The sequence below is a fragment of the Salminus brasiliensis genome, chromosome 8 (assembly GCF_030463535.1).
Source record: "Salminus brasiliensis chromosome 8, fSalBra1.hap2, whole genome shotgun sequence".
NCBI lineage: Eukaryota > Metazoa > Chordata > Actinopteri > Characiformes > Bryconidae > Salminus > Salminus brasiliensis.
This window is the reverse complement of record NC_132885.1, coordinates 19,273,476-19,297,377: the sequence shown is the minus strand read 5'-3', so window position 1 is coordinate 19,297,377 and position 23,902 is coordinate 19,273,476. Positions and strand designations below refer to the sequence as shown.

The 23,902-nt window shown below is 39.8% G+C and overlaps 1 protein-coding gene across 4 annotated transcripts in view; it reads right to left on the bottom strand.

Annotated features, from left to right (window-relative positions):
• The window catches only part of myo1b (myosin IB), a 66,343-nt gene that overhangs the window by 26,571 nt on the left and 15,870 nt on the right, over positions 1 to 23,902 (bottom strand). For all 4 annotated transcript variants that reach the window (XM_072685986.1, XM_072685987.1, XM_072685988.1 and 1 more), the window contains exons 4-6: positions 8,003 to 8,097; positions 4,115 to 4,219; positions 1,956 to 2,002 (exon numbers count right to left, since the gene is read on the bottom strand). In XM_072685986.1, the coding sequence (XP_072542087.1) occupies positions 1,956 to 2,002; positions 4,115 to 4,219; positions 8,003 to 8,097 (247 nt within the window). The remainder of the gene's footprint in view (positions 1 to 1,955; positions 2,003 to 4,114; positions 4,220 to 8,002; positions 8,098 to 23,902) is intronic.

The window sequence follows — 23,902 nt, the reverse complement described above, 5'->3', positions numbered from 1 at the left end:
TCATCCAACAACTCTTTAAAGCTACTGCCCCAACAGTGACCGCCAAACTCAACAATACCTCTCCCCAACCAAGGGAAGTAACAGATCAACATTTTTTCCCCCGCTCTAGAGATGAGATGACACATTACAGCGTGAGTTGGAAAGAGTTTTAAAAAAGGTCTGACAGCAGTTCCTGAACGGCTCTTCAACACCCCCACCCAAAGCGAAGCAAACTAAAAATTTCAACCCTTTAGGTGTCAACAAGCTGAGACATAATCGTCTGCTAGAAGCTAATGGGCTTGTGAAGTTCTTGCATGGAGTCTTTAGGTTTCAGGCCTAATGGGAGAAGCAGGGAGTCATACGATGACATCAAGAAAGAATCTAAAACAGCCATCAGCCCCCACTCCTTTAAAAACACACAGTGAGCGTGAGAACACTCCTGTACGTTCCCCACCCACTAGTCTCCTCATATCTGCACTCTGGAATTGAATGTTTTTTTTGTTTTTTTTTCCTACTAAATACATTTCTGCATATAAGCGCAGTATATTATTTATGCATATACATATTTTATATACATTTAAAATATACTGCGCTTATATATAGATAATATATATATATTATCTACTGGTAAATTTTTTTTTTGCTATGGGCATTTCTTTTACTAATACACTGTGTTTGCCCTTTCTATTCCTTTATATATCTAGAACTGCCTTGGCAGTTTAAAGAAACCATTTAAGGGTGAAGTATTATTGCCGCAAATTTCTCCTAGTGATGTGGCGACCGGTTATGTAACATGCATCCACTGAAATGGCTCTTCTGGGATGCACAAGCTGCATAGTGTTCTCTACTCTGACCCCTGTCAGTGCGCACACTATGGTTCAGTGCTTGTTTATCTAATGGTAGCTGGCTAACAGCCTGAACATCAAATGGCACTAGAATTAAGAGGCATGTACCTTTTAAGTCCTGATGACGCCTATCACACACTTCCACCTACGCCACGTTGACTGCATGGTATTGCAAAACATCATGTGGTGTATACACTGATACATAAAGCAAAGGCTATATTAACAATGGAGTGGAGAACACCTGACAGGACATTTTGACAATTTTTTATGTCTGCAAGAGCACACCACACTGATTCATAAATAAAAAACCCTCTTAGAACATGTAAGGATCCTAACCACCCTTGCAATACTCAATAGATAATGTTGTCCTTGGCTGCAGTGCTCATTTGCATATTCCAGTCATTTGTGTTCTCAGTATTTCAAAGGTCAATACGGCAAAAATGCTTAAGGACTGATGTTCTGCAAAACAAGTCTAGTATGACAACAACTAATTCATACACATGCCTTCATGGTATTCTTTATACATCTGTATACACAATTCTGCAATCTGCAGTTCTGTGAAAGGCTGTGTTCATGAGGAACACAACGATGGAAACGGGAGAAGAGCGCCTGCAGACTCGCTTCCTGAATGCAGGCCTTCTGGCAGAGGTACACACACGCACATCTGGATGTAGTTGCCAGGGAGGTTACAACTAGGGTTTCATTTGAGCGCTGCTTTGTGCTGCAACCGTAATTGCTCTGTCGTTGCCATGTCAAGAACAGCAGGACCAAACACGTCCAGATGTTGGTCAACAGGTAGCAGAACACACACAAAAAAGAGTGATGGTTCCTGTCTCTAAGATTAGGGACTCCTAGTGAGGATTTTCCCTTATAAACATATTGAGGAGCACATAAAAAGAAACATTTAGGACTAAACGAGGTAAGGGGGAGGACCTTCACTGTTTTGCCATCACGCTAGGATCAAAGGTCTGTGTGGACTAAACCTTATGCAAACACACTCAGCAGACTGATCTAAGCAACTATAGAGGACTCTGCCAGGAAACACACACACACACACACACACACACACACACACACACACACACACACACACACACACACACACACACACACACACACACACACACTTACAAATCGCGAGGAGTTGTCGTTCCTCACAGTTTTGGCATTCCCAAAAGCTGCAAAAAAGGGATAACAGACATGGGGTTAGTGATAAAGAGAGATAGATTTGCACAATAACAGGCAGCTACATGCTGGAAAACAATTATAATGAGATGAGTCACATCCTACGGTCATCTTCCTTTATTAAACATATGCACAGCTTAGAGGAAGCCCACAACCTGGGAGCGAGAGTTATCTAAAAGCGCTTTTATTCAGGCATAAAACGATTTGACGCTTTTAGGATGATTAGACGGGGGCTTTGTGAAGTTATGCTACTTTAGTGCAAATGGGTCCAGGAACACAGATACAATCATGCGTCATTGCCACCATCTTAATAGAGGCGGCATATTGTGATTACCTTGCCAACCTTTTAATCCTCAACTCTGTGACCCATACAGTCCTGTGTAAATCATTATTAGAAATATGATATCAGTGCTACAATTAACAGCACTGCAGAAATCAGAAGCCATTATGTAGTAGAAACTTTTTGTACTGTCTTGAGTCCACCTCTTCAGTCCTGGCTGCACACAGTGTCTACAGGGAGAGCACAGGACAGGAAGTGTGTTGAGCTTGGGGCATTTGGGATCATTACAGCCAGCAGCTAAACTCTCACAGATGTGGAGCTCGACTGGGCACTTCTATCCACCTCATCACTCATGGGCATTTCCTGTGTGTGACCCCATGTAAAAAAAAACAAAAAACAAAAAAAAAACCCTTCAGCTGCCTGCATGGCAACAGGGAGTAGAGAGTTTTGTGCCCCATTAAGAGTGCAAGGCGGACAGCTGAGGGTGGGGCGAAACTATAAGAAAATGAGGTATAAAGTATGTTTCAGTGCCCCCTGTTTTCACAACTGTCAAGGAAAAGCAGGAGAAGTGAAACAATTTTTATTTTACTATTTTCATACTTTAATACGGCATGTTTTAGAAATGTATTTACCCAAGGGCTCAAATGACATACTATACACTTTGGTTTGGATAAGATAATTTTTTTTACAGCTCTCCAAAAAGACAGGGCCCAAAATCACAACCTCAAGAATTTGCAATAAGAAATTACTTCGATAAAAACTTTTGTTAAACTGTTAAAAGCCTAGTGATCTGAGCATGGGTCCACCTACAGCCCAGAGGATGGGTTGGCCTACAAATGGGCAATCATTATAGTAATAAATTTGTTACTGTTATAACATATCGTCAACACTTAAACCCTGACCAGCTGCAGGATTCATTACAGATGGAGCATTACGTTACCCCCACATTTTAGTCAAAAGTTTGTGGACACAGCTCTATAAGCCAAACATATTGCATAAGCTTTTGCAAACCTAAACATCTTTTGAGCTAATGTTTTGGCACCCCACATTTTAGCTAAAAGTTTGTCGACTCTACTCTACATTGACCTAGCAACGCCCTAGCAACAAACACCTATCTCACAGCAAATTGCAGTCTATTTAGTTCTATTAAACTATATTGTGCAGCAAATTCTGAATAAAAAAACACTTAACCATAACTATATTTTTTCCATATCGCTGTGCCCTTAGGGAACCTTTTTTTATTTAACCAGTTGTTATCAGTGTCTGCATATCAAAACGAGTTCAACCAGACATGAGATCCTGTGGTTGGGATGGCTGTGGTAAATGTTACTTCTAGCATGACTTGGCCAGAAGCATGCTCTGTTTAAGCAATAACAAAGGTCAAGATAATGCTGAAGGAATTTGGGTTGGCTAAGAGCAAGAGTTCTATGCAATATCCTTTATATATCCTCATTGCAGTGTTCACATGACTATAGTTTGTAACCAATAAGTTTGCAAAATGCTTAAAAAATGTGAGAATGTCACATTTCTAAATGGCACTGCAACAAATGGCTAAAGTTAATATAATAAGAAAATCAGTTAAACTCCTGATTTGCTGTTTTTGTTAAATGATCTAGCTTACAAGATTTATACTCGGGTTATACTCTATGAACATGTTTTTAAATAATTAAAAAAGCCCAAAATTTCAGATATGGACATTACTGGGTTAAAGTTAAGTATGACATCACTGCAAATTTTGTGCTATTATGCTTTGGAATGTTTAACTCTGATAGACGACGAGAAGACATGCAGTACAGAGTGTGGAGGGGCCACACTTAACACTTACCCTCTAGCACAGGATTGGACTGCAACAGCTGCTCCTTCACTTTGTTCACCTCCTGGCCCTTCCCACATACTGCAGCCACATATGACATCACCAGCTTGCTGGCCTCTGGAACACAGTAAAGGAGGGAGGTCAGAGGGCACTCCAGACCAGACGAGGCAGGGCTGCATCCCAGAAAAATCCCCTTTACATCAGCCCTGTCAGTCTAGCTTCCGCACCCTGCCCTGTTCTTCATGTTTAACCACACACACCCACAACTCCCATCTTCCACAGCGTTCTTCGAACCTGTTCATCATCCTGAACTGTTTGTATTTGTAATGACAATCAAATGACAACTAAGAAACATGCAAATAGCAGAGGGTCCATGACCAGAACCAGCTTTCAAATCAACACACTCATGTGATTAATCCAGAAAGACTCTAAATGACTTTTCCATGTCTGGATTGGGCAGTTCTCAAGCTTATGAGGGACTTTGGTAAATCACTGCCTTTACAAGACCCAATTTGAAAAGCTTCCTGGACATGAAACGGGAAAAAAAACCCTTATAAGGTTTAGTGATTGACTGTTAATGATGACTGTGCCAACCTGATTTGGACTGTAGCATTTTAATCATCCATTTACATGGAAAATAGAAATAGAAAACTTTCTTAGGCCTAAGAGAAAAACAGGGGCAGCAGAACATCACAGAAGACATGGTGCACAAAGATGCATCATTTAACGTAAACAACGTTCAGTATAGCCTACTGCAAACTTAACCAGTGACTCCTTAGTCACTACTCACATAAAAAAAAGCTAGCAAAAGGTTTGTGTCTGAGAAATATAAAAAAGGTCTATAGATGCAAATGTTGCACGGATTCGACATCAGCCCTGAATAAAACAAAAAGTGTAAACAGAGAATGACCATGTAATTCAACAGTGGGTCTAATCTGGGGAAAAATCAGTGTACACAACAAAAGAAGTGCTAAATCATTCCCAAGACTAAGGAAGCAGAAAAGGACACCTGTGCAGTTTCCAGTAACAGTTTGTCCTTTTGTCATATGCCTTTTGTCAGTACGCTCCGTTTGATTTCAAGGACTAAGCAGATTAAACACAGCGTTCACTTTACATTCAAATGTGATCGTTTGACCCACAGTTCAATCTGGCTGAACTACTTTATCTGGCAAGCAGAAGGTAAACTGAAGGTAAATAATTTTTATGTCAGGTGCTGTTTATATGCTGGAGTCCTGAAGACTGACAAAACTAACAACATAAGAATTCCACTATTAAATTAATTGTGACTTTGGGATAGATGTTGATCATCAGAAAGAAGCACTTTGAAATTGACTCTGTGACCTAGACAAACAACCAAACATTTTCATCAGCCCATTTCTCTGTAAACCACAAAAATGATGAGGGGATTACCACAATCCTAATTTATCTCATTGCCTTGACTGCTGGACTGCCTGGATTTGACTTGAAACCAGTGAGTAGTTGGCACAGAGAGATGCCAGTGTTCAAAGCAACAAAAAAATAATGATGAGAGGAAAAGGCTTATAAACTACTGTGGTTAAGCTGTGTTAGATGTAAAAGAATATAAATACACCACTATAAAAATAGACTTTAGTATATGCTTTGTATTAAAGTTTGATGCACCGAAATTTAATATTTCGCTGCTCTTAAGGCCTGAGTGGGGGAAAAGTAGTTTAGCCAGGACTACTTATGCTCTCCAAGTCATGAAATATTTTACTGAAAAATTATCTGTGTTCATGAAGTAATCACTGTTTCCAATATACATTATATGGACAAAAGTACTGAGACACCTGCTCATTCATTGTTTCTTCTGAAATCAAGGATAAAATAGAATCTATCCTGCTTTTGTTGGAGTAACTTTCTCTACTGTCCAGGGAAGGCTTTCTACTAGATTATGGATCATTGCTGTAAGGATTTGGAGCAGGTCAGGATGTTGAACGAGTCCTCTTCATCCCAAACTCCCCAACTCATCCACAGAACACCATTCCACTGCTCCACAGATCAATCTCTAACAGGACTAGATAAGCTGTGTGTGCATTTGCACATCTGTGTCTGTAATGGGTGCAACATAAAGTAACTAAATGCATTCATTAGAAGCAGTGTCCATGAACATTTGGACATGCTCAGAAAAGCCTAGTATGACATATTTTGAAATTACTTCTCATTATTATGGTAAACATAGTCATACAGCCCAGTCCTAGGCAGGCGTAAGTGTTAAATCAACAAATGCAGTTAGCAAAATCATTTAGCATTAAATTTAAATACATCTATCACAGCCTCTCTGATTTTAATTTCCAGGTTATGCAAACTGGCTCTACAATAAACCTGGAATCCAACGCCTTCAGGAGGCACCCATTATTAACCATACATTTTTGCTTTTTAGAGAAACAGAGCAGTACAAATGGTAGCCAGAAGGCCTAAGCAAATAGCTGAGCCAGAGCCAACATGCAGAACTGCTTCCTTGTTCACATCAGCACCACCTCATTCATGCTTTTTAAAGCTGTGCTCCAGACCTGGCAGACTGCTGTATCACATGCTGGCTGAGATGATTTCAGTGTGGTCGAACAAGCACGCTACCTCACGCTAAAAAAAAAAAAAAAAAAAAAAAAAAAAAGGCAAGAACTACTCACATCTCAGGGGGACATTATCATTAGTTTGTATAAATACTATTTAAATGTGGAAAGTTTCTGACTAGTAAGGGAACTATAAACACAAACAAATCTATGACCCATGGCTTCTATTATGGAATGAGAAGGCCTCAATGTGGAAATGTTAGATGGAGGCCAAATGTGAGCATTGCTTGCGTTGATGCGCGACTCATAAATCTTCCTGTTTGATGTTAGCCTACACCTGGCATACATTTGTAGATCTGTATCTCCTTCCAAGACTCCAGATGAGACAAGCAAAAAGAACAATATACTTTTCCAATTCTTCTCCATCTAAGAAGACCTCAACAAAAACTCAGCATCCTCTTCAAAAATAAATTGCTGCAATCAAGATTCTTAAAAACAGTTGCACAGCATATGAAATGTTCAAATAAGTCAATCTACAGAAGAGTACAGAGAAGTATACACTGACATTTATGGCATGTAGCAGATGCTCTTATCCAGAACAACTTACACAGTGCTTAATCATTCACTCAGAATATCCAAAGATAGTGTTGATAGACCCTGAATTCAAGATACGAGCTCTGACCCTGCCAGAAGTGAGCACCCAATAACCCCTATGCTACAATTTGCAAACAATACACAATTCCTTGAACCTGAAACATAGAGATTAGTAATTGAGATTAGACATTGAAGATGAAGCAAGTGATTCTGTTGTTCAGACACTCAGGGAGTTTGTTGGTCCTAGGACAGAAAATAATCTGGATGCTTGTCTTCCATGCACCCTGAGAGATGGTGGGTCAGGTCGAGCCGTACTTTAAGCATGAAGAGCTTTTGGTACGGACAGGTTTTAGAATCTAAAATAGGTAAAACAATATGCCACTAATATGTAGTGTTGTGGTCACAACCATTAGAGACAAGACTTAAGAGGTTAAGATAGACTTATAGAGGTTAAGACTGAGACCAGGACATCTTTAGAGTCAAGACATGATTTAATACTTTTGGGCCTTTTTGCGTAAAGCAAAACAACCAGAATGCCTCCAGCAGGCCATCTTTTGTTCCTGGAACATAAACATGTGAGCAGTTTGTCTGTTTCAGGTAGAAACCAAACCAAAGCTTGTTCAAAGCAGTTCTGACTGCCCTGAGTATTGTGTACCCTGTAGACAACCATAGTGCCTATGGTTATTTGTTTGATCAAAAACAAGTTTGGAAATACAGTCACTTGTGGATCAAAAATAAAGCATGGTCAACCAAGCAGAACTCACTGTACACTTACCAGTCTTTCCTGCCCCACTTTCTCCTGTAATGAGGATACACTGGTCTTTATCTTGATCCCGAAGTGACCTGTAGGCCTCATCTGCCAGAGCATAACTGCAGAAAACAAAAGAGGGCACTGAGACTTGACATGCAGTTATTAATTTAAAAACTGTGTTTTGACATGATTATCATTGTTTGTATTAAATTACAGATACTGTCCACTCCACAAAATATGTACTCATCTTTGACCTCTGGTTTAACCCCTTCATCCTTTTTACAAACACCATGTTTCTCAACCTCAGTGTGATCGCACTTTCTGTATCTTCCTAATTCAATGGTGAAGGGAGAGTAAAAGCACGGTTATGAGGGGGGAGATGCAGCGTGTGCAGGCCACATGTCAGCTAATGAACAGCATGCCGCAATCCTGAACAAATCTAGGTCGCATATGCACAACAGTCGACAAATGCTTGGACAATGTGTTGAATCATGAGGTTGCATTTTGCTTTGCTGTGGATTTTTGTGTGGCTGATGGGCATAACAAGCTCTCACACAACCATTCAGCACCCAACCCTGACAAACTGTTTGATTTCAGGCTGCTCTGTTTTCATCATGTTGCAGTTTTGTTTTACATCGCATTATCTGCAATCAAAGAGCACAAGATATACAATGTGTCAAGCTTTGATAATTCAGAATGATGGTAAACTTGAACCATCATATCATATACATATACAGTCAGGTCAGTAAGTATTTAGACAGTGACTATGTTTGTGTCCATTCTCTCAGGCTCAAAAGGAACAGGACAATTAACTGAATCAGTTTCCTTGCCAGATAAGGTCTTTATTTCATAACCAGTTAAAGAGACAAACGGTCTGAAATTGATGCGCATCATTGCCAAAGTCTACAATCAAGAGATGCCTTCATGAAAGTAAATAAAGAGGGTAACCAGTGGTAACACTCAAGAGCAGAATGGCAATATTAGACTGATAGGAAGCATTTAAACAAGATCTGGAACAAGATTATTCAGACAGATGAAACCAAGATTAAATAGAGCATAGAAAATGAAAAAAAAAAGGGTTTATGATCCGACGCATACAACATCATCCACCAATCATGGTGAAGGCACTATTATTACATGGGCATGTAATCTGTCGCTGCCAGTTGAACTTGGCCACTACGACTGCTGCTGAATTCTATGGTGTATAGAGCTGGACTGATTTAGCTCAAATGCTGCAAAACTGATCAGACGACACTTCACAGTACAGATGTTAACGACCCAAAACCATGAAAGAAACCCAAGAGTAAAAGACCAATTTAAATGCTTCACTTTCTGAAGAGAAAACTGAATACAGAAAGACCCACAAATAAGCAGCAGTTGAAATCGGATGTAGTAAAGGCCTGGCAAAGCATCTAAAGGGAGATAAATCAGCATTTGGTACGGCCCAGGAGTTCCAGACTTTGATTTCAAAGGATTTTTTTTTATATAAGTATTAAGAAAATACTCCTTATATTTATCATTGTTAGTTTGTACAATTACTTTTGAGCCTGTGAAAATGGATAGACTATGTACTTACTAAGGAAAAGCAATATCTTTGTTAAACGCATGGACTAAAGCTAAAAGTCTACATTTTAATCACATCTTGATAGCTTAATTTTAAATGTAAAGGTGATGCACAAGGCAAAAGTACGCAAAATAGTCACAGTCCAAATACTTTTGGGCCTGACTGTATGACTAGTGTCAAACAGGCAGATATAGTTTCCAGAGGATTCAGTATAGTCCTTTTTTAATACAGTGCATAATAAATAAGTGTGTACTGGAATTTGTGTATAGAAGTAGACGTTCACAATAGGAAAGTGGGTCATATGGTCAGACACTCGCGGGGTCCTACACGCTACAACAATGACATCATTGTAATTGATTTGCTAGCGTGTGACTGTACTCTCAAAACATCAGCACTGTGGGAGGGTCTAGAAATGGAGAAGACAGAATGAGAGTTGTGATGGTGTAGGACCTCATTCAGGATCACATTCAGACTAAAACAACTCTAATATTCTTACTCTCTGATTTCATTTCACTTCCATCAGGCCACAAGACTTTAAGACTTTAGCCATTAAGCCAGCTCTCTCTGTCCCTGTCTCTCAGTTTTCCCTCTGTCTGTACTTTTCTACAATCATTCCCCAGGAATGTTCCAGAACCACCACTAATAATAGCTCTGATTGTAAGGGAAATGTTGCATGTAGTTTTCCCTCCTGTAAGACATTTAGAATGCCCCCCCCCCTCCAATTTTCATGAACGCTGAAGTCTAGATATCTGCAGGAAATTTCATGGTGCCTGTTTGCATGTATGAAGAACTTGGCAAGTTAAAGTTAAGGACAAACTACAAAGAAATGCTAATGATGAAGTCTGTAGCGACTCCGTTTCTGACTGATTGCTGGGGTAATATATGCTGACTTGGTTCTCTTTAAATGACCTCATCACAAGAACGAAACAATCTCTTCTGCAGGTTTGAGCATGCATACCAGTTTGTGATCTTAAAGTGAAGTCTATGAAAAAAGGCCACAGGACAAAATCAGTGGTAAGTAGGAGGACTTATCTCATCGTCTACAATAATAAAGGGTTTTGAAAAATTCTGAAGTTTTGTGATCCTGTACTAGGCCTGTGTCAATCTAAAAGTCTATTATTATTTTCTTTTGTATGTACATACACACTGAATGTCTTTTTTTAACATCAGTAATGTGTTGATGAATATACATTTTGGGGTGGGTGGGGGAGCTTCTCTGAAGTCACTTTATATAATGGTACAGCGTCTTAAAGGGTCTACGCTCTTGCACTGTATTTGAGGTTCGCTTACTTTTGGTGATGGTTTACCTACCAAAAACAGCTGCAATTTATTATTACATTACTATTAAAATTACTTAAATGCTGCCTACTTGGGTGATATTAGAAGGCAGGAAGGTACGCAGTCCAAATCGAAATGCTGCCTGCTAAGGTACCTTCATCTTGCTGATTTGTTAAGGCAGTGTAGATGTATCCTTCACTGCCTTACATATCAGTACTGAGGGTTAACAAGAAATATCGGCAAGAAATTGCCAGTGTAATATCAGAATTTTGGCTTTTGTTTAACGTCTAATTATGTCTAACGATTGTAATTAGTTACACCTTCAGTTGACAGAGGTTGTTGGTATCCTGGCAACATCATGACGTATTACAGCCTTCGAAGTGTGTATCAAATGTTTTATAAGATACAATATTTATCATAATATTTTGACACACAGACAAAATGCACCAGTGGTGGCAAAATTTGACCTTACCTAGTGTGGTGATATATATTCAACATTTGCTACACTGCACTACACTGTTCAACAGGACTAATAATGCATTGTATAATGAAACGTAGCTCAGTGTTCTTAAAACACTGACGAGATCCATGATACACTCAGAAAAAGCATAGTGTGCACCACTCCGAAATGTATCCTGATAGATTAAAATAGGCAATTTGGCCACATCAAGAGTGCATTTTTATTGGCTGCACACATTTTCTTTTCTGGAGCTGCAGTTTTAAATGACCAGACCCCCGACTTCCTTTCAAGGTACCTGTAACAGGTTGGTAGGCTGTTGTAAAGCCCAGTTACAACAGACTAAATAGTAAACAATTAGTAACAAATAGTAACAAATGTCTATATGGTAAACAGCCTAGCAAACAAAATGAATTCCTCAAGACAACAGAATCAGTCATGCCTCACCATCGAACTTAATCAATAATTACTCACTCTGCTGCTCCAAACAAAGTCTAAGACATAATTGGATGCTGAACTATAGTTCCCCCTAGCTAAACAGACAGACTGTCTGCAAATGAACATCCACTCATGCTCTGCACACTGTACAGAGACGTGAACTCAGAAAAATTGGCAAGGCCAGATCTGGTCTGGGTGGAGGCCTGGGGTTTGTGGAAAGAGAGGTAGAGTAGGAGAGAGAAAGAACGGGCATGGGACATTACATCACTAGAGAAAAGTGCAGGGGTCTAGAGAACAGATGTCTGTGCTTTGTGAGGCAGTGCAGCCGCCCGACATGAGCCAAACAATGGAGAACCATAACACAATTACTCCAACCCTGAACAGGGCAACAGGGGAGGGGAGGAGGGAGGGGTGGGCAGAACCCATGCATGGAAATTTGCTGCATTAGCAGTATTGGCTCAACACAACTCTTCAGGTTCTCCCAGCATGCCCTTTCAGTACTCTTTATCTAGGGGAAGCTCTCCATGAATATGAATGCATTAGATCTTAATATGAAAAGACTAGGGGATTTCAGTGAGGGGCTTGGTAACCAAACACAATCAGAGACCACTACAACAACCTGCCTATAAGGATAGAGGGACAGAGAGACAGGAAAATCAGTGGAAATGTGTAGATGCATTTAGGGACATAAACTGTGCATCACTGTAATTGATACCAAGCTCAGCACGTGGAAATCACAAGCAAACCCAGAGAACATCAAAGTAAGAAACGGGTGAGGCCGTGGCCTGAGGCCTCCACATCTGACCAGAAGTTGAAGAAGGGTTGGCACGTGGAGAACAGGGGTTTGCCTTCTCCACAGCACACAGCCTGCAGAAGACTGAGCTGTAATTTCAGCATCCCTGTGGCAGCCGTGTGGCCCAAAGCCACAGCAAGAGGCAACGTCAAAAAATAGCCTGCTCCTGCCATTGGTAGTACGACAAATGGGAAGAGCAGGCAGATCGAAAGAGCCTCCAAGATAAACTTTGAAACGGAGGGAAAATGAACCATAATGTGCATAGCTCTTGGGATTCAGAGAGGTTTTTTTTTTTTAGACACAGCTGACTAATTTGCTCTGTTAAATAGTGATTCTCCACTGTAAGTTTAGTCTATGATCAGGTTTAATCAGAGCAATAAAAATCAGCCTGTAATTTTGCCACAGCTCTTAGAAATAAAGTTGCCATAAAAGAACTATGTAAGAATCATGTCATAGTTTAAAGATAGAAGAGCCAAGGTTGGTTACGTAAAGAAACTTTCAATGGATGGATTATTATTTTTTTCAAATAAGACACGCAGCATGCTTTTTAAAGCTCAAAGAACCTCTTACGATGTAACTGTTCTGTATATGATTGATGAATATTGGTTGATGACAAAATAATATTCTAATATTCTGATTCTTTTAATCCTGCGGATACTGATAGCAGTACATAAAGTCATGATAACTATTTTAGACAATATATTACCCCAGAAAGAACAGCAATCAACAATCTTACTGTCCTTTTAAGAGCATTTCATGCCACTGTAGAGATGACAATGTAACAACATAACACTACACCATTTTAAATAAAATATATAAATATATATTAAATAAAATATCATATATAAAATATAAAAGTTTAAATATCCCAAATAAATAAAACTACTGACAAAAAGTTGACAAAACAGCTCATTCACAATAATGGGCTCCTCTCGCTAATTAAAAATATGGTCATGCAAATTGCATGATAAGGGAATAACCTAATTATTGAGACAGGCCTAACATCAGGATACATAAACACTGAAATAGTGGAAATTAGCATTACAGAAAAAGCATCAATATTTACAGAGTTACTAGTGCAGAAAATGAATAATGACAATTTAGTGGCATTTTATTTCAGCAACCTAATCTGCTCTTCTGTGATATCTAAACATCTGTCTGATACCGACAGGATTGGGAACCTTTATAAATTACAAAGCAAACATAAAGGCTAGGAAATAGTTACATGCATAAAAAAAAATTAAAGACAAACAAGCAGCACCAGGAGCAGATAGAGGCCATTACAGTGTTTTATTGTTTGGTGAGAAAATAGTAGCACACAGTGGGACAGTGAGTATGAGCCAGCTATGCCCAGTCTACCGTATGCTACGGGATATCCGTATCTTGTGCTGAATGAGCTGCAGAGGAAATGGAGGCTTTCCTGCTGAGAAAAGGTGGCAGTGGGATCACAGTCCCAGGTGTAATAGACAATGGACTGTGGGTGCTTTATAGGAGCAAAAGGTCTAAGCATGCAGGTGCATCCAGCTAGGTGGCCAAAAAACATCTTGGCTGCTTCTGACTGAAATCTAAAGCTTGCCCTAAGCATTTGTTCAGCAGCCTTGACTGCAGGGTGTGCGATAAGTGTATGACTGTATGCACAGCAAAGTTGTGGTCTGGACACATGTAGCAAACAGCTACATGATGCAATACTTTCTCAAAAACCATGCAAATCAAAACAAGGAAGTTTTCCCACACTTGCACAGATTCAAAGCAGTTCAGCAGTTAGATTTAGAGGTCACATATAAAAAGGAATTGGTTAGATCTGTCTGTCTGTCTGTCTGTCTTTGAATACCTCAAGATATACATGAAGACATACTTAAACCCACAAACGTAGCTAATGTTGTTATAGATAATAGTTGTGGTCTGCAAAGGTACGTCATACAATTTGCTCAGTCAGTCTTTTAGTTTACATGTTGGTCATTTTTGCTTAGGTCTCAACCAAAAGAAACCAAACTACAACTATAGATGTGCCCTTATTCTCAAGCTCCACTGACACATACACACAAAGAATGCACAGAATTCCCGAAACACATTTTCAGGTTTACAGAGTACTAAAACCCAATGATCTGCAGATTGTGAAGCATTTGTCAAAGTTTGGTATTTGTTTTGTTTTATGGCCGTCCAAATGGCAGTGAGACATTCTTCGGGAAAGCCCCTTCCTACCCCAGCTCCTGCAAAACACATACAGACTTCCACATTCACTCCCACAACCACCCACACACAAGGAAGGGACCAGGAAGAGGAGAGAAGGCGGCTGTTTTTAGATTCTCCTCACAGGATGGCGTTACAGTTTCATCTGGTTTAGTCAGCCTTCCTGACTGAGGCAGGGGATCTGCGAGTGTGCTGTGTGCCATGTGTGTGTGTGCAGAGCTGTGTGATGTGTGTCCAAGCATGCATGTGCAGTGCTGGCCAGCTGACCCTGAGTCAGAGTCTCACACAGACTGCTCCAGGAGTCCCGTACAGAACCACACACAGTGCTCTTTAGAGACAGCTGACCACACACCCGATCCAAATTAAAGGTGTGGACATGAGGCGCAAAGGCATGGCATGTAATTAGCGTCAATTTTTGGCGTAATAGTTTTTAGTTAGGCAACACTATGAAGCCGTTCCCTAAATGGAGTGGGTAGGGAAGCCTACTCTGTCTAGTCTGAAAGGTAGATCAGTCTCTAAATGTAGAGGATAGCATGGAATAGATGGAAGTAGGTCATGTGGTTGTATTTGGCAGCACATTGTTGATTTACCCTGATGCCAAAGGGCCTCTTTAGCAAAATCCCCTGATCGGCATTACAAGATGTCATTAGGAAATTAGATTTAATGGTAAACTCTGTGTGTTTGTGTGTGTGTGTGTGGGGGGGGGGGGCATAGCTTCATTCACAAAGAGCAGAAAAAGCAAAAAGAGGGTCATTACTCTAGGCGGTGTAGGTAAAGATGGAGAAGGCAAAGCGAGCTAAATGAACACTGTGCCTTTCAAATCTAACATTAGAGCCTCTTTTCTAACCCCAGTGCATCACTTAAATATACCCCCAGAGTGTCTCTGGGGCCAAGCACGAACTTTTGTCTGTTCTAGTGCCCTGATGCCCCACAGTGAGGACATCCTCCTTCATTCATCCAGATGTCTCCTGAGGGACACAGCTGAGCTTTGCAAAATTCAATTAGGTTTTAAAGCAGACCACATTGGCTCAGAGAATGAACAGCACAAAAACACCCTCAAACTCAACTGTTAAAGCGGATACAAAACACACACACACACACAATAAACAAGACACACACACACTACATGTACAAAGGAAGCACAGAGAGACATGCTTCAGAATAGTACATCACTTGACATGTCTCTGAGGGAGGCGTGACCTATGTGTAACCCTTATTAGATTCAATGCTGACATGCATGTAAGCTATCTCCTCTAGACTACAGTTGGTGCCATTGTGGCTCAGGCTAACTGAGAGACTACAGGGAGGCCAGTCTACACGAGCCAGAGCTTGTTTATTCAACCTCTCAGCAGGAAGTGAGGCAATGGGTCATCATGCTGGGAGAAAGGTCAACATTGCCTTCGCACAACAAAAAATAAACCCTACTAAAAAGGGGTGCGAGTGGGTGCCCTAAAACTGCAAATAACATCTCTTCACTGAAACGAGTCTAAGTGTGGCTGGATAGTAATGGCACATTAAGTGGAATCTGAACATGTACTGGACCAGCAAGATTAACTGGTTTACTGGGTTTGTTTAGGCGTTTCACTTGGACAACCTTTTGGCGATGTATGAGCAGAGATTAACTATTCATATGTCTTCCATACATCAGAATATTATTTACAATTGTTTTAAACAACATATTTCCCCTTTTTAAACATCCTATCCACGTACCATGACCCAACGGAGCGGAAACAGTGTGTAAAAGGTGAGATTGTTTTCAGTTATTATTATGATCTTTTTTATTTTATCTGCGATAGGACTGTGTGCTGGCAATAACATGGCGATACCGAACACAATACAGGGGTTACGATTCAATGCACTGCAGAATACTGCGATACTGTAAGCAAGATGATATATTGAGATTTCTTTAATTGAATATTAGGAAAACTATCATAGTATAAAAAAATCATATGCATAAAATCTGAGAAAGAGACTAGTTTACATTTTATGCAGTTAGAACATTGGGATCTGAGGAGAGTACTACACTGCCATCTAGTGGTCGGGTTTAAACAATACAAAATGAACCAATGTCTGCCACCAATCTTTGCATGTAAAGTATTTGTATATTTAAATTTTGATATTGTTTTAATATTGTTTTTATCATTGTAATAACCAGCATACCCCACAGTGAGGACATCCTCCTTCATTCATCCAGATGTTTCAAGTCAAACAGTCTCAATGTGTATGCTATCCATAAGAGCTTAAAGACTCTTCAAAAGTCACCGCTGCTTGGGAGTGGACAATATTACACCAAGATATTTCTGTGATAAACAATGACCATGAAAATAGGTCTTCAATGACTATTTATTTGTTATAACCAAGTAAAGTAAATACATCTTGCTGTTCTGCAATACTGCAAGGTGTAGGGGATATATCAATAGCAATATCAATAGGGGACAGTGCAGGTGATAACAGTTTTATAACTCACAAGGTGTTACAGTGCAACATGACACGTACCACACATTTATGAGAGGACATGGTAAAATGACTGTAGATCATAGTCTAGTTATTAAGTTATAATTTTTCAACATTGTGCACAGAACATATTCAATATCCTTTGTTCTGACTTTGAATAGATATTTAATGATTACTCCAAATACAGAAGAATTCAAACTCCTAAAAGATTATTTATCCAATCAGTATGACCTGAACCAGCATACAATATCCACATGCCAGTGAAACCCTGCGCTACTTAAAAAAAAAAAAAATAAATAAAAAAATAATAATAAACAAAACACACCCTGTTCCAAAAAAAACAATACTATGAACGAACTGCCCTAGGACGCCACAATAACTCTCAGAAGCAACTTTCCAGTAAATTTGTGCTCGCTTTCCATCAACTGCTTCTCCCAGGACTCATAATGCATAATGCATAATGCTGGCCATCCAACCTCTTCATGTTAAGCTGTAGACTGTGGTCAGTGGTTGCTATGGAGATGGTGGTGGTTTGATTTGCATTTTATTTGCAGGAGCGATTGAGGGTGGGTGGCCATACTTTCATGTTAAGAGGTGCCTCCCCCTTCATCTAGCCAGCCAAGAGTACTTCTGCCTACGCGCAGGGTCCAGAGATCACCACTCTCCTCAGCCTGCTCAAACTACTAAGATAACCAGTTGCTGAGATTATACACTCGCTAAATCTCCCTGAAAATCTGAAAAGCTATTTGTCATCAACAGTTGTTTTCAAACATTACCTTGAGATAACCAACACGTGGGACTGCCTCATAGTCCAATGGTTTATTAAATTGAATATTTAACGAATCAGATGAACTGAAAAGCAAGCATTTAAAATAGAGTATTTAAGCTCTGCTGAAACGTCAAAGAAACCTGAGGACCTAGCGATCCACTGTGAGAAACTGGTCTATAAAACACTGATGGCTCAAGAGATGCTGGGAAAGCAAACAACTATAGCAATTATGTAAACAGACAGGGAATGGAAAAAGCTGTAGTTCCTTATTGCCTCATTTGACCATGGCTGAATTTTACAAGCAATATTCTAGCTGAATGAAACTGATCACGTCAAGCTCCATTACTGGTGCAGATATCTTATCAGTCTTGGCCCAAGTTCTTTCACAATGCCTATCAATACTGCTTCCTCACTGTGCTTTCATGACCTAAAGCCTCAAACAGAACAAGTTAATAAATGTTTAAAGATCTAAAGAAAAATTCTAGCATGCAAACGTACCACTTCTACCACCACCATGGGCAAAGAAAGAGCAAACAAAATCCAGCAAACAAACAAACAAAAACAAATATAGCTTCTTCCAATAAAAAAATGCAATACAATGCTTTGGCCTCGGACAAACCTGTGTAAATGAACAGTGACGTTGAGTCAGGCTTGCCGAACAGGCTTAATTCTAGACCTTGTTCTTTTTTTTAATAGCACTGGGCTGGACAAGTGGCCCAACAAGCAAAGATTCAAACATCTGGTCCACACGCCCTGTATGAAACCTGCTCGTTTGACACGAGTATGTAAGATGTGGCAGTGGGGAACTAAGTCAAATATAAAATGTTCACGCCCACCAAAACACACAGACACTCACTCCCCCTCTTTCAGAGTCTTCAAGGGTGGAACAAGGATCGGTCACCAAGCTGTTGATGAAAGACAAAGCTCAGAATCCAGACTGAACACCATGCACATGTAGAGTAAATTACGTCATTAAAATCAGTGGAGATCATTAGGGGTTTTGGCTGCCAAAGGATCATACCTCACACCCTGCAACACCGAATGAGTAATGGGGGACACTCCTTTTGGGTGTAGGAGTCTAGAAGGAAAGGAAATAGATCCTTGCTTGTCAGTATAAACCATGGTTCATTCGCTCGTTAGTGTAAACCAAAGCCCATTTGTCTTCACTAGACTGTATCTGCAGCTGCACCTACCCTTTAAATTAATCCAAAAAAAAAAAAATAATAAATAAAAAAACACAACACTCAGAAGAAGGACAAGGGGAGACCATGTATCTTACTAATTCCAACAGCAACCATTGTTAAGTTTTGTTTCTGGCTTTGTGATGCTTGAATGTACAATAATAGTTTCAGTAAAGTTATAAAGTAAATTTAAATGAAACCTCATTCAGCAGCAGTAAGATCACTGATACTTAACACCTTATTGTCAACAATATAAATACCTCAGTTTTCCAATAAGTTCATGCTCCCAAGTGGCACATACTTCGACAAAATTAGAGTGTTTTCAATTATTACAACAACTGAAAAATGATTGTGCTGATAATGACATTTTCCCTTTTATCTGTAAACAATCAGCCACTGATATTTTGCACACTCATAAATATGCAGCTTTGTTATTGAATACAAGTTGTGCACTTCCTGAATGTCTGTTGGAAAAAGACAAATCTTCAAGTAGAAAATAAAGTAACAAGATGATCTGAATTTACCACTTCTAATCTAAGCAGTCATTTACCAGTCACATACAGCTGTACCGTCCCTAACATGACCACACTACACCTGTGATGGACTAAATAAAATAAAAGCTTTTCTAAATGTACCTTCGGCTGTTTAGTCTTCCTGCCTAACCAATGCTGAATGTGGGACACATGCAGAGAGGAGGAGGCACAGTAAAGCTGCCCATGATCTCAAATTCGCCAGGTGTTTGGGGCTTAGTTTCCACAGACAGAAGGACATGTGCACAGTGTGCAGCCGGCTGAGATGACTATAGCTCTCCCGACTGACCTCCTGCCACTGCTTTTGATCTGCTGCTGCACGGTAAACTGCATCAAACCTATAGGCCAAAACATGTCTTACACTAATTTGCTGGCTGAAAATAGACTGGAATGATCAAGGAAAACAACAGCATTTTAATAAAAGGTCACCCTCTAAAGAGTCAGAAAGAAATGTACATGTTATGAGAAAACAGCAACACAAGTTACATTTGAGGATTCCATAAGAAGCGGCCAATATGATAATGTATATATTAGTGTGAAAATTTATGGAAATTATTATACTTTTTTGAGCATATTACGGGTACATAGTATGGCTCAATACAGTATCAATTGTACAGAACCGGTAAATAACTATAATAATGCCAATAACCAGGAAATTATTTAATTTTGTTTAACTTATAGAATGTATTCATTCTAATAAACATATTTAATTACCAAACTTTTTCCCCTCCTCTTAATTCATAAATATACCTTTTTCTTGCCAAACATTGAAAACAACACCCTACAGTCTTTTTAAATGTTGCACTACAGTTTTGCTGATGCCTTGTCATTTCTGATTTCATTTCTGATTTCATTTCTGATTTCATTTTTTGCATCAGATAAACTCAATTGTGCTCAAGAACAGCCCTTTATGAATGACTCCAAGTGCTGTTATATTTTGGCATATTGACCCTGCTTAACTTCTATTCTACCACAAAACAGATTCTCCAGATATAACTTCTATAAAACAACAATATTCTTCATCACCACTACTACGAAATACAAATAAGAACAAAAATGGTGCAAGGAGAGAACGCTGAAAAGCAGGGGGAAAAAAAAATGCTAAAACCAACCCCCCAGGCTGCCATTTTGTGGGCATGGCCATTCTGCAGGGTGTGTTCAGCCTGTAAACAATGCCCTAGCGACGCTCAATAGCAGCGTGCTGAGAGAGAGGGGCTGAGAGTGCACCCAGGTCCCATTACCTCATTACAAACACTGTAACAGGATCCCACCCCAAGAGACCCTATAGCTTTGCGGTAAGCAGCACAATCTGGAGATGCCATGCAAGCAGCTCCCACCATCTGCAACATGTCTTCCAACCATTGCACAGCACAGCAAAAACACTGATTCCCAAACGGAGGTGAGGGTGTGCACCAGTCAGTTTCTTTTCCTATTTAGACTGCTGACTTTGTCCAAGCCCTGACGATGCCCACTTATAACAGCCTGATGCAAATGTTTAATGTGATGGGTGCAAAGGCCTGTTCAGGGGTAAAATGACATCATGGTGTTAATGACCACAGAGGACAATTGGGTCTAATAGCCCAGACTGCAGCTGCACAGTTTCACTATACTCTCTCTAGGCCTGGCTTGATGGGGTAGCAGGTGTGCACAGGCCCCGAAGACACTGCTAAGCCCCAGTGGGGAAGGTGGATGGAGCTTCATGATTACACATGAGCCATATGAGTGGTTCAGACAACCAGTCTAACGCATTTGTAATCCCGGCACTTAAAGACTGCATGCATCACTCTTGCATGCAAGACATCTGGCAAACGGTCAGCATCTTGGGGGTGCATTCTATACAGAGAGCATTGTGTATATTTAAAATTTACATACTGCCGTCTACATAACATGTACATAGGGCCAACATTTTCTGCTTCACAAATCTAATATTGCAGTTGTGGCCAAGGGATTGTGGCCATAGCTGAAGATTTTATTATCGGCTCCCGCAAAGCGGTTCTTTAATGACTTTCTTTGGCTCACACTTTCCTAATTCCACAACCTCAAACTGCAACCTTTACAATTTCCTCCTCATACTAATGCATTGTTAGAGGTCCAAGAAACCAAGATACTTTGGCACAGCAGGAAAAAAATGTCATGCTTACCAGGTCCTACTATAAACCATATGGTTGCTGTTCCCGAAAACAGTTTAAAGCCTGGCCGACGAGGATCTTCATCCAGTAAACTGAGAGAAATTCAATGTGCTGGACACATGGGATACTCCACAGCCAATACATTTACATTGGGGATGCACAAATACTGAAACTAAACCAGTCATACATGCTAAAACTGCACAAGGAAGATCTAGCTTAAAGAAAGACCTTCTTTAAACATTTCATCTATAACTGGAACATCATTGTCCCATAACATCCTGCGTTGAAGTACTATTCTGCTTTCAAAGGTAATCTGTGGTAAGCTTTGTTTGAAAATGAAAATGGATTATCTGAGAGCACAAGCTAAGATGATCTACCACATTGCCACAGCGTATGCCTGTGTGTCTTGGAATTTATGTAGGCCTGTCTTTGGTCATCTTGTTTGGAAAGATTGTGCTATTGTGCACAGGTAAAAGGCTTCCTGGTCAGTGAAAAAGGTTTCCATCATTCGCCATTACACTGCTTCACTATGCTAAGTTTTTTTTTTTTGTTAGTTTTTTAAGTAATACATTGCTATCAATTCCTTCATCATAGTCTTCCTGTTTTGCTTCACATGGGATTACTTGGCAATGCAACCAGTTGCAGCACAGTACTGCTTACACTAGGGTAAACCATCCTGGCTGGAAAAGTCATCATTGGCAGGGCTCTGGTCTGTGAGCTACCCCGCTTCACCAATGAGAGAGAAGTAAGCAAACCCATTCACACCCTGCTGCTGCAGTGACCTCACCACACTCAGACGGCCACAGAAGCCCAGAGTCAGCACAGCATCGCCTCTCTCCAGACCATTCAGGATGAGCAACAGAGAGCGCAAGGGCTTTAGAAATGCAAACACAGTGGCAAGCATGCCATGTACGGTTGCCAAAATGAAGTGCTACACGTTTGTTCTGGGTCATTTTTGTGTGTTTGTGTATATGTGTGTGTGTGTGTGTGTGTATATATATATATATATATATATATATATATATATATATATATATATATATATATATATATATATATATATATATATATATATATAAACCCCAACAACAAAAACACAACACCCAAACTTGAGACCAAATTCCTGTGGTTGGACAAGATTATTAAAGTGGGAAAGGCACCATGTCACATAGAATTACACAAGGATGAGGAAATGCCATGGCTGTAGAACACAGCAAAGCAACCAGTCATATGTACTTTTACTGACAATTACTCATAGAACATTTTCAGTAAAGAAAATGCTCCTCTTGACTGTTCTACTGTTTCACATTACCAGTTTGGCCACTTAATTCTATAGACCGCAGTGAGAGAGTCAAGAGAAAGAAAGAATGAACATAGAAGAAAGAACATAGAAAGAATGAAAGAAAGAAAAAAATAGATAGAAAATCATGAAAATATGAACAAATATGTTCAGTAAATAAAATGAAGATGATGTTTCTAATGTAGAATGATTTTAATTCAGAATTAAAGTAGCATTATATAGTATTTTTTAGCAAAATCATGTTGATGCTCCACTGACCTGTAATCGGGAGAGTAGAATCACTATTGCTGATATTCCGGGCTCTGCACACTGCTAACTACAGTATGTAACTCCGGTGAAACGGGCAGGACAATGCTTGTGAGAACAGCATAACGCTGCCTAGTGCACTTTCAATGATAGGTGAGCGTACATTGTTTTTCTCATTGTTGTCTTACTGGTATAGTAGTGTTCCTGCTGGTCAATCATGGCGTTATTCATTATGTGTTTGATAGCTATACAGACGATTTTTACCATTTCTCAAAGGAAAAATAAATAAATAAATAAACAAGCATTTTCCCATGGGCGCCAAAACTTCAGCATACATCTGTGATCTGTCCCATCTCTGAGCTTTTGCTCTGTTTACAGTTTCTGGCACTAGCCATGTGTCATATCCTGCTTCAAAATGGTGAGTGTGTTTAAAAGTTTGTCAAACATACTGTACTCCTCCACCCCCATCATTATGTAGGTGCTTATATAAAAAAAAGCAGTCTTGCATGCCTCTCAGTGTCTCTGCACCTACATGAAGGACCGTATCAGATCCTCAGGTTTGCTGCACCTGGTGATTATACAGACTTTCAACTGC